Below are 17,592 nucleotides of genomic sequence, written 5' to 3'. Positions count from 1 at the left end.
TTGAGCTTTATTTACGAGAGTGGACGAGCCCTTGAAGCTGGACACAGGGGTTCGAATTTTTAGGATCCATCTATGAGGCCTATCAGACCGCCAACAGAGCTCTGCCGTCAGGGAGAACAAGGACCCCGGTAGGCTGGAATTTAACCAGTAAGCTGCAGAGGGGGACTGGCTTTATATCAAACCTCTGTGTGGCTCATTTATGGCTCAAATCGTATTCTGCAGGAATCCGGGAGAATCGGAATTGATTGTAAGCAGTTTAGAAGTGTGTCGCCACCTTTTAGATACTTTGAATTACTTATCTTGTACCGACAGAGTTGTATCGTTTTCTTCTCTATTCATATCCAAAGCGACTTTCAAAAAACACTGCTGGTTGCCCTTGGAAACGGACTGCGGTTTGTCTACGCTCTGCTGAATGTCATGTGACCTAACTGTGTTTAAATGTCATATGATCTCCCACTGCACTGCTGGTAAAAGTAACAGAGTATTAAACCCAGCTTTGGGTGGGACTAGAGCATAAGAAATCTTGTAAGTGGCCTAACATATTTAACAACTTGGAATGAGTAGCACAGATTTTTGCAGAACTAGAGTTGCAAAGAAGGGAAAAAAGGCTTCCCAGATGAGTTAACCCTGAGAATTGCACTTTGGATAGAAAAACAATGTACTAACAAGCCATAATGTCATATACAAACACCACTCAAGAGTTTTACCATTTCTACAACTGATACTTAAAGTGTAGCTAAAGATTTGACAAACTTCTTACATGTCATAGTGACGTGTCAGAAGTTTGGATTGGTGGGGGTCTGAGCACTGAGACCCCCACCAATCATTAGAACGAAGCAGCTGAAGCGATCGTGTGAACGCTCAGCCGCTTCGTGTCTGTTCGGCTTTTCCCGGTAGCCGATGTATCAGGGTACGGGCTCATAGACTTTCTATTAAGTCCAAACACTGATACATTTATTTCCGGAAAAAGCCAAAACAGACATGAAGCGGCTGAGCGCTCACACGAGCGCTTCAGCTACTTCATTCTAGTGATTGATGGGGGTCTCAGTGCTCAGACCCCCACCAATCCAAACTTCTGACACGTCACTATGACATGTAAGAAGTTTGTCAAATCTTTAGCTAAACTTTAACAGCAAAAGATACTCCTCAGATCCGAATATTAATACTAACCCCTTACCAGGTCTGATGGTCTGTACCCTGCACTGAATATGGAGTATGCCCCCATCGGATGGTAGTCGCAGGCTGGGTACCTGACTTGACTTTGTGTAAGTATTATGGGTTAGAAGTTAACACTGCGTTTGAAGCCTCGCTGGAACTAGTGGTGTAGCCGAGTTTCTTCAGGTCCTTGGTCACGATGCTGAAGGAAAGGGTGAGGAATCCTTGTGAACGGACCCTCGTGACTGCAAAGATACAAAGGAGATATATGTACAAGAATATAACCACTATATTACTGCCCCCTATAAACAAGAATATAACTACTATAATACTGCCCCTATATACAAGAATATAACTACTATAATACTGCTCCTATATACAAGAATATAACTACTATAATACTGCCCCTATATACAAGAATATAACTACTATAATACTGCTCCCTATATACTAGAATATAACTACTATAATACTGACCTATATACAAGAATATAACTACTATAATACTGCCCTATATACAAGAATATAACTACTATAATACTGCTCCCTATATACAGGAATATAACTACTATAATACTGCTCCTATATACAAGAATATAACTACTATAATACATTCCGCTATGTACAAGAATATAACTACTATAATACTGCTCCTATATACAAGAATATAACTACTATAATACTGCCTCCTGTATACAAGAATATAACTACTATAATACTGCTCCTATATACAAGAATATAACTACTTTAATACTAACCCTATATACAAGAATATAACTACTATAATACTGCCTCCTATATACAAGAATATAACTACTATAATACTGCTCCTATATACAAGACTATAACTACTATAATACTGCCCCTATATACAAGAATATAACTACTATAATACTACCCCTATATACAAGAATATAACTACTATAATACTGCCCCTATATACAAGAACTACTATAATACTGCCCCCTATATACAAGAATATAACTACTATAATACTGCTCCTATATACAAGAATATATCTACTATAATAATGCCCCTTATATACAAGAATATAACTACTATACTACTGCCTCCTATATACAAGAATATAACTACTATAATACTGCTCCTATATACAAGAATATAACTACTAGAATACTTCTCCTATATACAAGAATATATCTACTATAATAATGCCCCCTATATACAGGAATATAACTACTATAATACTGCCCCCTATATACAAGAATATAACTACTATAATACTGCTCCTATATACAAGAATATAACTACTATAATACTGCCCCTATATACAAGAATATAACTACTATAATAATGCCCCCTATATACAGGAATATAACTACTATAATACTGCCCCCTATATACAAGAATATAACTACTATAATACTGCCCCCTATATACAAGAATATAACTACTATAATACTACCCCTATATACAAGAATATAACTACTATAATACTGCTCCTATATACAAGAATATAACTACTATAATACTACCCCTATATACAAGAATATAACTACTATAATACTGCTCCTATATACAAGAATATAACTACTATAATACTGCTCCTATATACAAGAATATAACTACTATAATACTGCTCCTATATACAAGAATATAACTACTATAATACTACACCTATATACAAGAATATAACTACTATAATACTACCCCTATATACAAGAATATAACTACTATAATACTACCCCTATATACAAGAATATAACTACTATAATACTGCTCCTATATACAAGAATATAACTACTATAATACTGCTCCTATATACAAGAATATATCTACTATAATAATGCCCCCTATATACAGGAATATAACTACTATAATACTGCCCCTATATACAAGAATATAACTACTATAATAATGCCCCCTATATACAGGAATATAACTACTATAATACTGCCACTATATACAAGAATATAACTACTATAATACTGCTCCTATATACAAGAATATTACTACTATAAAACTGCCCCTATATACAAGAATATAACTACCATAATACTGCTCCCTATATACAAGAATATAACTACTATAATACTGCCCCCCTATACACAAGAATATAACTACTATAATACTGCCCCCTATATACAAGAATATAACTACCATAATACTGCTCCTATACACAAGAATATAACTACTATAATACTGCCCCCTATATACAAGAATATAACTACTATACTACTGCCTCCTATATACAAGAATATAACTACTATAATACTGCCCCTGTATACAAGAATATAACTACTATAATACTACCCCTATATACAAGAATATAACTACCATAATACTGCCCCTATATACAAGAACTACTATAATACTGCCCCCTATATACAAGAATATAACTACTATAATACTGCTCCTATATACAAGAATATAACTACTATAATACTGCCCCTATATACAAGAATATAACTACTATAATACTGCCCTCTATATACAAGAATATAACTACTATAATACTACCCCTATATACAAGAATATAACTACTATAATACTGCTCCTATATACAAGAATATAACTACTATAATACTGCTCCTATATACAAGAATATAACTACTATAATACTGCCTCCTGTATACAAGAATATAACTACTATAATACTGCCCCTATATACAAGAATATAACTACTATAATACTGCTCCTATATACAAGAATATAACTACTATAATACTGCTCCTATATACAAGAATATAACTACTATAATACTGCCCCTATATACAAGAATATAACTACTATAATACTAACCCTATATACAAGAATATAACTACTATAATACTAACCCTATATACAAGAATATAACTACTATAATACTACCCCTATATACAAGAATATAACTACCATAATACTGCCCCTATATACAAGAACTACTATAATACTGCCCCCTATATACAAGAATATAACTACTATAATACTGCTCCTATATACAAGAATATATCTACTATAATAATGCCCCTTATATACAGGAATATAACTACTATAATACTGCCTCCTATATACAAGAATATAACTACTATACTACTGCCTCCTATATACAAGAATATAACTACTATAATACTGCTCCTATATACAAGAATATAACTACTATAATACTGCCCCTATATACAAGAATATAACTACTATAATACTGTCCCTATATACAGGAATATAACTACTATAATACTGCCCCCTATATACAGGAATATAACTACTAGAATACTGCTCCTATATACAAGAATATAACTACTATAATACTGCCCCCTATATACAGGAATATAACTACTATAATAATGCCCCCTATATACAGGAATATAACTACTATAATACTGCCCCCTATATACAAGAATATAACTACTATAATACTGCTCCTATATACAAGAATATATCTACTATAATAATGCCCCCTATATACAGGAATATAACTACTATAATACTGCCCCCTATATACAAGAATATAACTACTATAATACTGCTCCTATATACAAGAATATAACTACTATAATACTGCCCCTATATACAAGAATATAACTACTATAATAATGCCCCCTATATACAGGAATATAACTACTATAATACTGCCCCCTATATACAAGAATATAACTACTATAATACTGCCCCTATATACAAGAATATAACTACTATAATACTGCCCCCTATATACAAGAATATAACTACTATAATACTGCCCCCTATATACAAGAATATAACTACTATAATACTGCCCCTATATACAAGAATATAACTACTATAATACTGCCCCCTATATACAAGAATATAACTACTATAATACTGCCCCTATATACAAGAATATAACTACTATAATACTGCCTCTATATACAAGAATATAACTACTATAATACTGCTCCTATATACAAGAATATAACTACTATAATACTGCTCCCTATATACAAGAATATAACTACTATAATACTGCTCCTATATACAAGAATATAACTACTATAATACTGCTCCCTATATACAAGAATATAACTACTATAATACTGCCCCCTATATACAAGAATATGACTACTATAATACTGCCCCCTATATACAAGAATATAACTACTATAATACTGCCTCCTATATACAAGAATATAACTACTATAATACTGCTCCCTATATACAAGAATATAACTACTATAATACTGCCCCCTATATACAAGAATATGACTACTATAATACTGCCTCCTATATACAAGAATATAACTACTATAATACTGCCCCTATATACAAGAATATAACTACTATAATACTGCCTCTATACACAAGAATATAACTACTATAATACTGCTCCTATATACAAGAATATAACTACTATAATACTGCTCCCTATATACAAGAATATAACTACTATAATACTGCTCCTATATACAAGAATATAACTACTATAATACTGCTCCCTATATACAAGAATATAACTACTATAATACTGCCCCCTATATACAAGAATATGACTACTATAATACTGCCTGTATATACAAGAATATAACTACTATAATACTGCCCCCTATATACAAGAATATAACTACTATAATACTGCCTCCTATATACAAGAATATAACTACTATAATACTGCTTCTATATACAAGAATATAACTACTATAATACTGCCCCTATATACAAGAATATAACTATTATAATACTGCCCCCTATATACAAGAATATAACTACTATAATACTGACCCTATATACAAGAATATAACTACTATAATACTGCCCCCTATATACAAGAATATAACTACTATAATACTGCCCCTATGTAAAAGACTAGAACTGCAATTATTATGCTCTTATAGGCAAGATTAGAAACCTGAACAGGTAGAACTAATAATTATGCCTGACTGCAGTATTATTTTATGGGTCATCGGGGTGCAGTGTTACTTCTTATATAATGTTATTTTCGGTTATTATAAATCTCATCTTCTGACAAAAAATTAAACTGAAGCTGTTCACTCCCTGGACCCCAACATGAAGAGAAGTGATGGATCTGCCTCTCAGCCTCCTCCATAATTTCATGTATTTAGATAGATGCTCCTGCCACCCATGCCAATATGATACTGAATAGGAGGCAGTTGCTGGTACCCGTCTGCTGGGTATACCATCTGTGGTGGGTGAGCGAGGCTGCGCTGAATGACTTAGCAGCTTTGTGCCTGAATTTAAAAAAACAAAACGTAGTGTAATTAAAGACATGAATAATCCTTTTATAATGAGGCTTTATGCAGAACTCTGTTTCAGCACTAATGGATTAGATCAATGAAGGGGCGCTGTTCAGGCTGGTGCTCTAATGTCCATTGGACTCTTCGTAGTTGGTGAAGGTGACCCTCCCGGCAAGGAGGAAATTACCCTCTAATTTTGTGCTTGACGAGTTCTCAAAAGAAGAGAAAAACAGCAGGTGAATACCTGACTCTACCGGATGGCACCAGCAAAGAGGGTAGTGTCATATTCAGAGACCCTCAGGATACCACCTCAACATTTGTAACTCTTCACATTTCCATAAGAATCCACTTTATATACATCAAGTGTAATATATATTTTATTTATTGATGTTTTCCCTAATTTATTTTGTATATTATAAAAAAAAAAAAACTTGCATTGGAAACAATAAAGAGGCTGCTGTTGACAGATCCATCATTCATATTATGTGTTTCTATTTAGAAACATAACCGGTTGTGAACTGCTGTGGGTCTAATTAGATTAAAGAGGTTGTATGATATAAAAAAAAAAACAGGGCTGCTTTCTTCCAGAAACAGCGCCACTCTTCTCCATGGGCTTTGTAGGTATTGCAGCTCAGCTCCATTCAAGTAAATACAGCACGCAGCCCATGAACAGGAGTAATACTCTTTCCAGGAACGAAGCAGCCAGGTTTTTCCAATCTCATACAACCCCAAATACCCCCCTGCAGCTTGTGAACCCATTAAATTACCCAATATAGTTATTAATTGTATTATTTGGAAGTTCGTGTGTTAATAAACATTGGATATACAAGAGTTAATGACAAGAGCTCTCCTGGGTAGTCACAAAAATTCATTATTAAAAATAAAAATTCAACACTATATGATCCATTATCAGCAGCTAGCCTGCTTGCTGATGGGTTCCAGGGTTCTACACTACATTAAACTGTGGCTCAGTATTACAGACATTGCTCTGCTCTTGATGGTTGTGTGCTCTGGCGCAGCGCCCGCGTGATCTGCGTGTGTCGTCAAGTAGTTAAAAGGAATTGTCCAGGATTAGAAAAACAATTGCTTTTTACCAAAAACAGCGCCACGTCTGTCCACAGGCGGTATCGGGTATTGCAACTTAGTTCCATTGAAGTGAATGGGGCTGAACTGCAATACCACACACAACCTGTGGACAGGTGTGGCGCTGTTTCGGATAAATGATGCCACGTGTTTCTAATCCTGGACAACTCCTTTAAGAAAATTACTTTATGCCTAGGGCTGGGCCTAAGGGGGCAGAGCAAGACACCACAGAATACCGAATACCTTAGAGAGAATCCCTGTGTCATGAACTTCAGCAGTCCTATGTGGCCTCAGTTTGCAGAACTACTGTGTGCACTGTGCTAAGAAAACAAAAAACTAAAACAAAAAAAACAGCAAAATGTTGAATCGTTTTTTTGCCCCTGAATGTAAACAATGAATGTTTCCATCCACTAAGAGCAATCAGTGATATTGACAACCGTGAGGAATTGAGACACAAAGTATGTTAGGCGGTTGCAGAAGGTATACAATGGATAAGCTTTATTTACTTAAAACTGGAAACCCCCTTTAAGGACGATGCTTGGCACATTCTTACCTTCTCGGCCATCCCCATGAGCCACAACTTTGGGGTCTGTGAATTCTGGACGGTGACCCGTGAGCCAGCTGTGAAGGAAAGACACGGATGTATAATATATAGACAGAGGAAAAAATGGGGTGAAGGTTGCAATTTTTTCGAAAAGGACATGGGCATTTGGCCCCCTAAGGCTTCAGTAGAACGAACATCAGAACTGGGAATCATCTCTACTGCTTACTGACTGGGCATTATACTGTGTGGGGGCAGCTATAGGGGTCATACTGTGTGGGGGCAGCTATGGCGGCATTATGATGTGTGGCGGCAGCTATGGGGCATTATACTGTGTGGGGGCAGCTATAGGGGTCATACTGTGTGGGGGCAGCTATGGCGGCATTATGATGTGTGGCGGCAGCTATGGGGCATTATATTGTGTGTGGGGCACTATGGGGCATTATACTGTGTGGGGAGCACTATGGGGCATTATACCGTGTGGGGAGCACTATGGGGCATTATACTGTGTGTGGGGCACTATGGGGCATTATACTGTGTGGGGAGCACTATGGGGCATTATACTGTGTGGGGAGCACTATGGGGCATTATACCGTGTGGGGGCAGCGTCAGGGTGTATATTTTATACAGTAGTATACAGCAGGCTCAGGTGATCAATATGAATTCAATTGTGTAGCATGCAAATACAGGGCGTGGCCTAAATAATGGGACATTAACAGTAATCGAGGTTACATGTTCAATTAATTGTGATTTTGATTTAGGCCATAATCGCCCAGCCCTACATCATACGTTACAATATTACATTTAGTACAAGTCTACATCGCTGGTTTGAGCTTCTCTTGCTCTGGAGGACCCAGCATAAATGTGCGTTACCCAGTGAGTTTCATGGGAACGGTGTAATACTTAATTTCCCCTGTGGTGGAGCTGTAGGGAAATTGAACACTTACTACGATAGTTTCGCAAAGTAGAGCAGGTCACCGGTAAGAGACGACATACTTATTAAACGCCTACAGAACGTACCCAGTCCCTGGTGGGACTCACAATCTAATTTCCCTGTCGGACACGCACATTATGGCCAATTTGATAAGAAGCCAAATAATCTCTCCGTGTATTCAGGAATAATAGATGCTATTTGCATTCATTGCAGAAAACCTAATTTTATTCGCAAAAGCGACCGTCCCTTTAATGATGGAGTCCATTTGTCTTAATGCAGGTATTTAAATATTCAGAACGACGGCAGCCACAAAACCAAACGCGGTCAGCGCTAATGGGGAAGTTCAGACATTTTTTTTTTGTGTGCGCTAATTTCCAATTTAGCAATTTGGAAACAGACGAGATGTATGAGAGAGGATTAGAGGATGCATCACAGGCGCTCCTGTCATCGCCTCATTAGGCAGAGAGATGTCACTTGGGGAATATCGCCCCTTTAAATGCTAAAAAACTCAAAGTTACAAAGTAAACAGTAAAAAGAGAAAAGGTCGGAAGAAGAATCTTTATAATGGAGTCAATTGCCAAGTTGGGTCTGGAGGAAGTGACATCACCGAAAAAAGAATTGGTGACTTGTCAGTAGTATTTCCCTTATGTACCGAACTTGAGGTGGGAATAAAATTTCTGCACCACATATGTAAAGGCCAGGAGTGGCCATTATCACGCCTGCCCAACCATTTCCAAAAAAATAGATCTGTTACAGGTTGAAACTGAGTGAGGTCATATGAGCTGCTGTGACATCACAACTGAGCTGCTGTGACATCACTGGCGCAATAATAGGAGGGTCGGGAAGAAGTTATTCCTCAGGAGACCAGTTTAGGGGTAAATTGTCAGGAACATCAGAGAGGAGGATTGATCAGGAGGATTTGGGCAGGGGTTATTCTTCAGGAACTCGTGGGAGGGGCAATTCCTCAGGAGTAGAAACGGGAGGGTTAATTTCTTTACTATGTAAAAAAACAAAAGCAAGAACGGACTTGTACGTCCCTAACCAGGTTTTGGGTTTTCCTATGGTTCTATTTTTAGCTTCCTTAAAATTCACCAGGTATGAAACATGTTCTAAAGAATGGGGCACTGTGCCCACCTACTATAGAACTGGCTGAACTGTCTTTCCAGGGCTGACCATCGCTTCTGTCCACTAGATAGGTGGCGCTGTGTTATGATAGTCCTTTACAGTCTTCTGGATGTCAGCAAATCCGTGCCATTGAGTGCGCACACACTGCCCCTTATTAGCTGCCAGTCTGGAGTCCTTGAGTGAAGGGTGAAATGATGGTGGGAGCTCAGGTTGCAGCCTACTGGGGACGACCTTATATAAATCGATATAATCAAGGTGGTGGGACTCAGAGGTCACATTATTATAAGGGTAGGGAACAAGGTGACAATTTTTTGCCAGCCGCCTGACGCTCCTCGCAGCAGACCGGCACTGAGCTCCTCACATTGAGCCATCCAGCTGACGGATCAGCTATGCTCAAGTAGAGTCCAGGAAGCTGCAGGTTAGTCATTAGTTTAATATATATTAATTAATGGGTTAATAAGCGAATAAGACAACATACCACACACAACAAAAGGATATTTTCAAAAAAGAGACACATAAAAACATCAGATCTGTCAACAGCAACTTGCTTATGGATTCCATGTAGCAAGAGTTATAAGCACAGTCGAGTCACATTATTATGACCACCTCCTACTTTCGTTGTCGGCAGCGTGTAGCCCATGAAGGAAGTGAAGTGTGGTGGGCTTGGTGGGTATATGAGGTGTACAACAGTCTGTCTGAACACATATCACTCGTTGTTGCCATGGGTAAAAGGGGCGATTTATCGGAGTTGCAAAAAGGGATAATTATTGGCTTTCGGGCCGAGGGTGGGGGTATTTCTCACACAGCGCAGTTTGTTAACTGTTGTCGCGCTGCGGTGGTGAAAGTGTAGAAATGGCACCATTGGTAATAACCGACGTGGAAATTGCGGAGCACCACGCGCCATTAATGTGAACGGTGAACGTCGGATACGAAGTATCTAAAACAACAGTTCAGCGAACCCGACTGCGTATGGGGCTCCGAAGTAGACGGATGGTCACTGCTCCTATGTAACAAAGGTGCATCTGAAAAAAAGGCTTCAATTTGCGCGGCAGTATCGGAATTGGACCACGATGATTGGTAAAGGGTTGTCTTCTCCGATGAGTCACATGGCATCATGGAACGGACGGACGTTGGCGTGCCAGGCGAGAAACTTCAGAGAACGAACACCCGGCAGCCATTGCTGAAAAGAACACAAGCTGGTGGCGGCAGCGTTATGGTCTGGGGAATTTATTCATGGCGTTCTCTGGGCCACTCATCCATGTGGAATGCTCTTTGAAGTGATTTGAGTATGAATCCATCGTTGCAGATCACGTCCCCCCATACATGCGGATTGTCTTCCCTGGGGCAGATGGAATCTTCCAGCAAGACAATGCGACATGTCACACGGCTAGAAATGTCCGACCGTGGTTGGAAGAGCCCGACTAAGACTTCCAAGAACTTCCCTGGCCCCCTAATACGTCAGACTTGAACCCAATGGAGCATCTGTGGGACCTCGATCGTCTTGATCGCTGTATGGACCCGCCCCCACGCACCCTCCAGCAAATGTGGGATGCACTGCAGTCAGCGTGGCTCCAGATACCTGAGACCACCGACCAGCGCCTTATTGATCACTCCCGGCCTGTCTACTGCTGTCCCTGCTGCACGCGGCGGTTACTCTGGATATTAGCTTATGCTCATAATAATGGGACTCCACTGCGTATATTTATACATAGAATAAAGTAAAAACAAAGAAACATAAGTCAAAAAGTAATAAAGATGTTGAATTTTAAATTTGGTGACAAAGTCAATGGGAATAAATTCTAATCGTTTTTACCTCCATACAAGTTTCCATATAAAACCAATAAAAATGCTGCAATGCGTCAGAACTTTATCGGAACGGATATGAATACAAGTAATTACCTGTCAGCATCGTTATCAAGCTGTTCTGCAGCCCGCTGACTGGTTGAGAGGGGACAAAAGAAAATTCACAGAATGATTCTGTCCTCACACAATGGAGCGAAACCGCCACAATATGAAACTAAGGAGAGACCTAAGAAGTTGGATTTTGAAAAGAGAAAAATTCTTAGCAAGCCGGTCTGAAGCCTACAGGCAGATTAGGGCTCTCCAACATCAATGCGCGTGAACATCACAGATATCACTTAATAATAGTTGCATGGAATCTGGGAAATCTGCAGCCTTCCAATAGAACAGGCCAATACATTAGAGCTGCTAAAGGACAAAATTGTTATGTGTAGTCTTATGCTGACGATAAGGGCCAACTATGAACTTCACTTTTTCAAATAGAAGAGGATTGTAATGCTTTTTTCTGCCTGTAGGAGTGCTGCAGGGAAAGCAAAGCACATACATCGTGGGTCAGTAGTAACAATTAACGATTGGTGTGTGGAGGTGTGAAAAAGGACTGACCATAGTGGACAATAGGCCTTTATTTACCCCGATCCCCTTAGATCAGCATGACACGGACCCTTCTTGCAATGGGTTAAATTGAAACTCTAAATGATAAGAATTGTATTTCTGAATTCACAGTAGATGATTACATTTATTTTGTACTGGAATGTCATAATGGGAACATACCTTCCTCCGGGGCCAGGACTACCTTACCAATGGCAAGTGAACACTACTAGAAGCCTATAGAGCCAAGGTCTCAGGTGGTTACAGTGGATCATGTTAATTTCAGTGGGATCTATCAATGATCTACTGTGTATGGAGGCTGCCAATCCCCTCCCCCCAGGCATCATCTTTCAAGAGGTGGGCGGAGTCTTAGTCTTTTTGTAAAATAATTTATTTCCTCCCAGAGAGAAGCGGTGTCTATCAGCTGTACCCCCTTCTCTCTCCATAGGAAATAACATACATATTTGGCCTAATTGGAGTCTAAAGGGCCAAAAACAAAACGATTAAAGATGGCGGCTCAACGTGACTTTGGTGAAAATCTGATTAAATTAATTTATCCCCTGAGAGAAGCAACACAAGAGCTGTCCCGTGACTGCACCTCCTACAGGAATTAAAGGGGTCGTCTCACTAACATGGCATATTGATGCCATAAAGAGGGGGCGCTCATCCGAAACCAAACAAGTGTATCAATGACAAGGACAATTTACGGTCGATAGTTATCGCATGTGTTTGGGAGGCTTAAGGAGGACCTGTCACTAGGTAATATAAGTTGAACTGACCTGATTAGCGCTGTCTCCCTGATTCCAGCGCCGTTTTTCTTTTTTTCCTGGACCCCCCAGTTTCGGAGTTATGGCCACTGTTTTGTTGGATCCCTCTATGCTAATTTGCTGTAATTAGCCAACGGGGTGGAGCTGGCTTTCCTGCCTCTGATACTGACCAATCAGAGAGAGGCTACTTGAAGGTAGTTCATGCCTTGTTGGCGAACTACAGAAAATCAGCATATAGGGAGCCAACAAAATAGTGGCCATATCTCTTAAACCGGTGGGCCCAGGAAAAAAAGAAAAACAGTGCTGGAATCAGGGAGACAGCGCTATTCAGGTCAGTTCAACTTATATGACCGAGTGACAGGTTCTCTTTAAGGAGCCATTAACAGAACCCTAGTCAGCGGTTATTTTTAAAGGGACATTAACAAAATCTCCCCTGTATAACACAGGGCTCTTTATGGGTGGTTTTAAAGAGGCTCTGTCACCAGATTTTGCAACCCCTATCTGCTATTGCATGTGATCGGCGCTGCAATGTAGATTACAGTAACGTTTTTATTTTTAAAAAACGAGCATTTTTGGCCAAGTTATGACCATTTTTGTATTTATGCAAATGAGGCTTGCAAAAGTACAACTGGGCGTGTTTAAAGTAAAAGTACTAGAGATAATAGGAAAGGGGAAAGGAGGAAAAGGAGCGTGGAGGGTTAATGGTCGCCTTCAATTGTATTGATACCGACTGCAATAGGGACAGAAAGATTATATTGTGCAATGTCCCCTTTTAATATTGCCACATTGTAAAGTTGTCGATGTTGCAATGTATAATTGCGACTTTTGTCAAAATTAACAAAGTAGAAATTCTATTGGTTACTATCACTACTTTGATAAAAATAGAAGAGGTAGTGCTGCAAGGATGAATGGTGTATTTGAAATTCCTTGTAAACGCACTCCGCAAGAGGTTGTATTCAAATTCTGTGAGCAACTGCGTATTGCCTAATTGCGTTTTTTGTTATATTATTTTATTATTTATAATTTTTAAAACTTTCCAATTCGTTATTAGGTCATGTTATAGTACAATATAGACTGCAGAATATGCCAATAGGCAATACGTTCGTTGGTGCGTTTTATGTACAACGCTGATTATTTTTATCCCCGTTATATGTACTTTAGTCAGCAGTATGACCATTATCCTAATGAACTGCCGGCTCTTAAACCACCACGTGTTGTGTTTAGGCCGCAGTGCACACAGATAGACAGGCTCTGTTTGAATTGTAAGTGTAACTTAATAAATTCAATCGTGTGATCTGCTGGTTAGTTAGGCCAGCAGATATTCAAGATGCACGCTGTCAAAGCCACGGCAACTCCGTAGCCTGTGGCGGTATTGCCACCACGTTCGTTCGTTCCCCTTTGTTTATCTGTGCGGAGCGAACTGACAGCTCAACACCTTGTAGTGCTGTTGCCACTACCTCCGTTCGTTCTGAGTTGCCGGGGGTCGCGTAACTAGTTAGCATGGGGGAGCAACTCAGAACGAACGGAGGTAGTGGCAACAGCACTACAAGGTGTTGAGCTGTCAGTTCGCTCCGCACAGATAAACAAAGGGGAACGAACGAACGTGGTGGCAATACCGCCACAGGCTACGGAGTTGCCGTGGCTTTGACAGCGTGCATCTTGAATATCTGCTGGCCTAACTAACCAGCAGATCACACGATTGAATTTATTAAGTTACACTTACAATTCAAACAGAGCCTGTCTATCTGTGTGCACTGCGGCCTAAACACAACACGTGGTGGTTTAAGAGCCGGCAGTTCATTAGGATAATGGTCATACTGCTGACTAAAGTACATATAACGGGGATAAAAATAATCAGCGTTGTACATAAAACGCACCAACGAACGTATTGCCTATTGGCATATTCTGCAGTCTATATTGTACTATAACATGACCTAATAACGAATTGGAAAGTTTTAAAAATTATAAATAATAAAATAATATAACAAAAAACGCAATTAGGCAATACGCAGTTGCTCACAGAATTTGAATACAACCTCTTGCGGAGTGCGTTTACAAGGAATTTCAAATACACCATTCATCCTTGCAGCACTACCTCTTCTATTTTTATCAAAGTAGTGATAGTAACCAATAGAATTTCTACTTTGTTAATTTTGACAAAAGTCGCAATTATACATTGCAACATCGACAACTTTACAATGTGGCAATATTAAAAGGGGACATTGCACAATATAATCTTTCTGTCCCTATTGCAGTCGGTATCAATACAATTGAAGGCGACCATTAACCCTCCACGCTCCTTTTCCTCCTTTCCCCTTTCCTATTATCTCTAGAATTCAATAGGTGGTGTACACCTGAGCATGGAGGGATAACTTATTCCATTTAATTTAAGAATACAAGTGGAGTTCTCCTCTACGAATCTAAAGTAAAAGTACAACTGGGCGTGTATTATGTGCGTACATCGGGGCGTGTTTACTACTTTTACTAGCTGGGCGTTGTGTATAGAAGTGTCATCCACTTCTCTTCAGAACGCCCAGCATCTGGCAGTGCAGACACAGCGTGTTCTCGAGAGATCACGCTGTGTCGTCACTCACAGGTCCTGCATCGTGTCAGACGAGCGAGGACACATCGGCACCAGAGGCTACAGATGATTCTGCAGCAGCATCGGCGTTTGCAGGTAAGTCGATGTAGCTACTTACCTGCAAATGCTGATGCTGCTGCAGAATCAACTGTAGCCTCTGGTGCCGACACGATGCAGGACCTGTGAGTGACGACACAGCGTGATCTGCCAGAAGCTGGGCGTTCTGAAGAGAAGTGGATGATACTTCTCGTCAGAACGCCCAGCTAGTAAAAGTAGTAAACACGCCCAGTTGTACTTTTGCAAGCCTCATTTGCATAAATACAAAAATGGTCATAACTTGGCCAAAAATGCTCGTTTTTTAAAAATAAAAACGTTACTGTAATCTACATTGCAGCGCCGATCTGCTGCAATACGAGATAGGGGTTGCAAAATCTGGTGACAGAGCCTCTTTAAGTGCTTTTGCTGCAGACTGTTCACTCCAGTGATTTCTGCAGACATTATATAGGAAACATGTTTCAGTACGGGACAGTAGTCCCGCAGGGAGGCAGGGACACCTAGCGTCACACATAACTATGATGCTAGGAGCCCGGCTCCCTGAACTGTTAGGACCGGGGAAATGCCGCCGACGTGGGGTCCATATATCACGGACCGAACACGGTCGTGTACATGAGGCCTAAGAAAGTGATCACAGGCTTATAATCTGAGAAAGGTGACCGAGGGACACATACTGTTTTATGGCACCAGAGTCCTCGGACAGGCACCATTATTCTTTTGATGGACATCGTGGTATTTTTCACGCCCTACAGCGTGCCCTCATGCCCCTTCTTGTAAGAATCAGTGTAATTACATTATGGAATTACCATTTATGCAATTGTCCAATATATGACTGTAGGTTCAGCAAAGAGAGACAGGACGGTGCGGTGTGTAATCTCACAACATATACTGTAGCTTTGCAGCTTTCCATACAAACCTTGCTCCGTCTCTCCATTACTTTTCCTCTGAGCCCATTTTTCCCCCGGGGTGACCCTCTGTAACCAAGTCACGTACTGGAATCAGAGTCGTCCCTTGTTGTTACAGGACATAATTCCTTATCCCGTTTCTTCGCAGCACAACGTGGGCCAATTTCTAAACCTATGTCTGCCAAAAGCGCTAATCCACCAATTACAGCGAGCAGCGCCCCGGCCTGGGTTGTTTGGAGCCTTGTCACCGCTGATTGAGGACATGCCAGCTCCGAACTGAATAATCCCAGCTTAGCCGTAGTCTTGTTACTGATCCTGATCCAGAGTCAAACAACCGTCCACGTGGGAACTTGTACCATCATTGTGGTAATATGAAGCTTAGTGACAATGAGGAGAGTGGGACTCCGCGTGCTTGTAGCGTTGTTTCTGCTCACATTCCTATCATGTAAACATTAAAGGGGTCCTCTGTTTCCTTTAGGTTATGATACCCTAATAGAGAAGGGGCTGAGTAGAGTTCTTTTGCTGTCTAACACTTCTCGCATTGTCCATTTTTGAACACATTGTTTTTAAACTTAAATATTTCTTAAAGTGTTACAAAAGTTTTAAAATAACTTTCGACTTGTCAAGTTTTGGATCAGTCGGGGGGCGAGCACCGAGACCCCCACAGTTCGCTAAAACGAAGTTGCAGCAGTGCGCGGGCGAGTGCTGTGCCGCTTGGTCTCTGATTCCGATTCCTCGGAGTGGCTTAATAGAAAGGTCTACGAGTCCGTCCACCAATTGCTCGGCTTTCCTAGGAGAGGCCGATCAGAAACAAGTCGGCACAGCGCTCACCCGAGCGTTTCCGTTGCTACGTTTTATTGATTGGTGGGGGTCTCCGTGCTTGCACCCACACTGATCAAAACTTCTGAC

The 17,592-nt window shown here is 39.9% G+C and overlaps 1 protein-coding gene across 1 annotated transcript in view; it reads right to left on the bottom strand.

The window, feature by feature from the left end:
* Positions 1-1,105: 1,105 nt before the first annotated feature.
* The window catches only part of B9D1 (B9 domain containing 1), a 41,578-nt gene continuing 25,091 nt past the window's right edge, over positions 1,106-17,592 (bottom strand). The window contains exons 6-7 of the mRNA XM_075830612.1: positions 7,942-8,009; positions 1,106-1,400 (exon numbers count right to left, since the gene is read on the bottom strand). Of these exons, the coding sequence (XP_075686727.1) occupies positions 1,273-1,400; positions 7,942-8,009 (196 nt within the window). The 3' untranslated portion in view covers positions 1,106-1,272. The remainder of the gene's footprint in view (positions 1,401-7,941; positions 8,010-17,592) is intronic.

This window comes from Rhinoderma darwinii, chromosome 6 (assembly GCF_050947455.1).
Source record: "Rhinoderma darwinii isolate aRhiDar2 chromosome 6, aRhiDar2.hap1, whole genome shotgun sequence".
Taxonomy (NCBI): Eukaryota; Metazoa; Chordata; class Amphibia; order Anura; family Rhinodermatidae; genus Rhinoderma; species Rhinoderma darwinii.
Note: the sequence above shows the minus strand (reverse complement) of the source record. Positions and strands in the feature narration are given on the sequence as shown.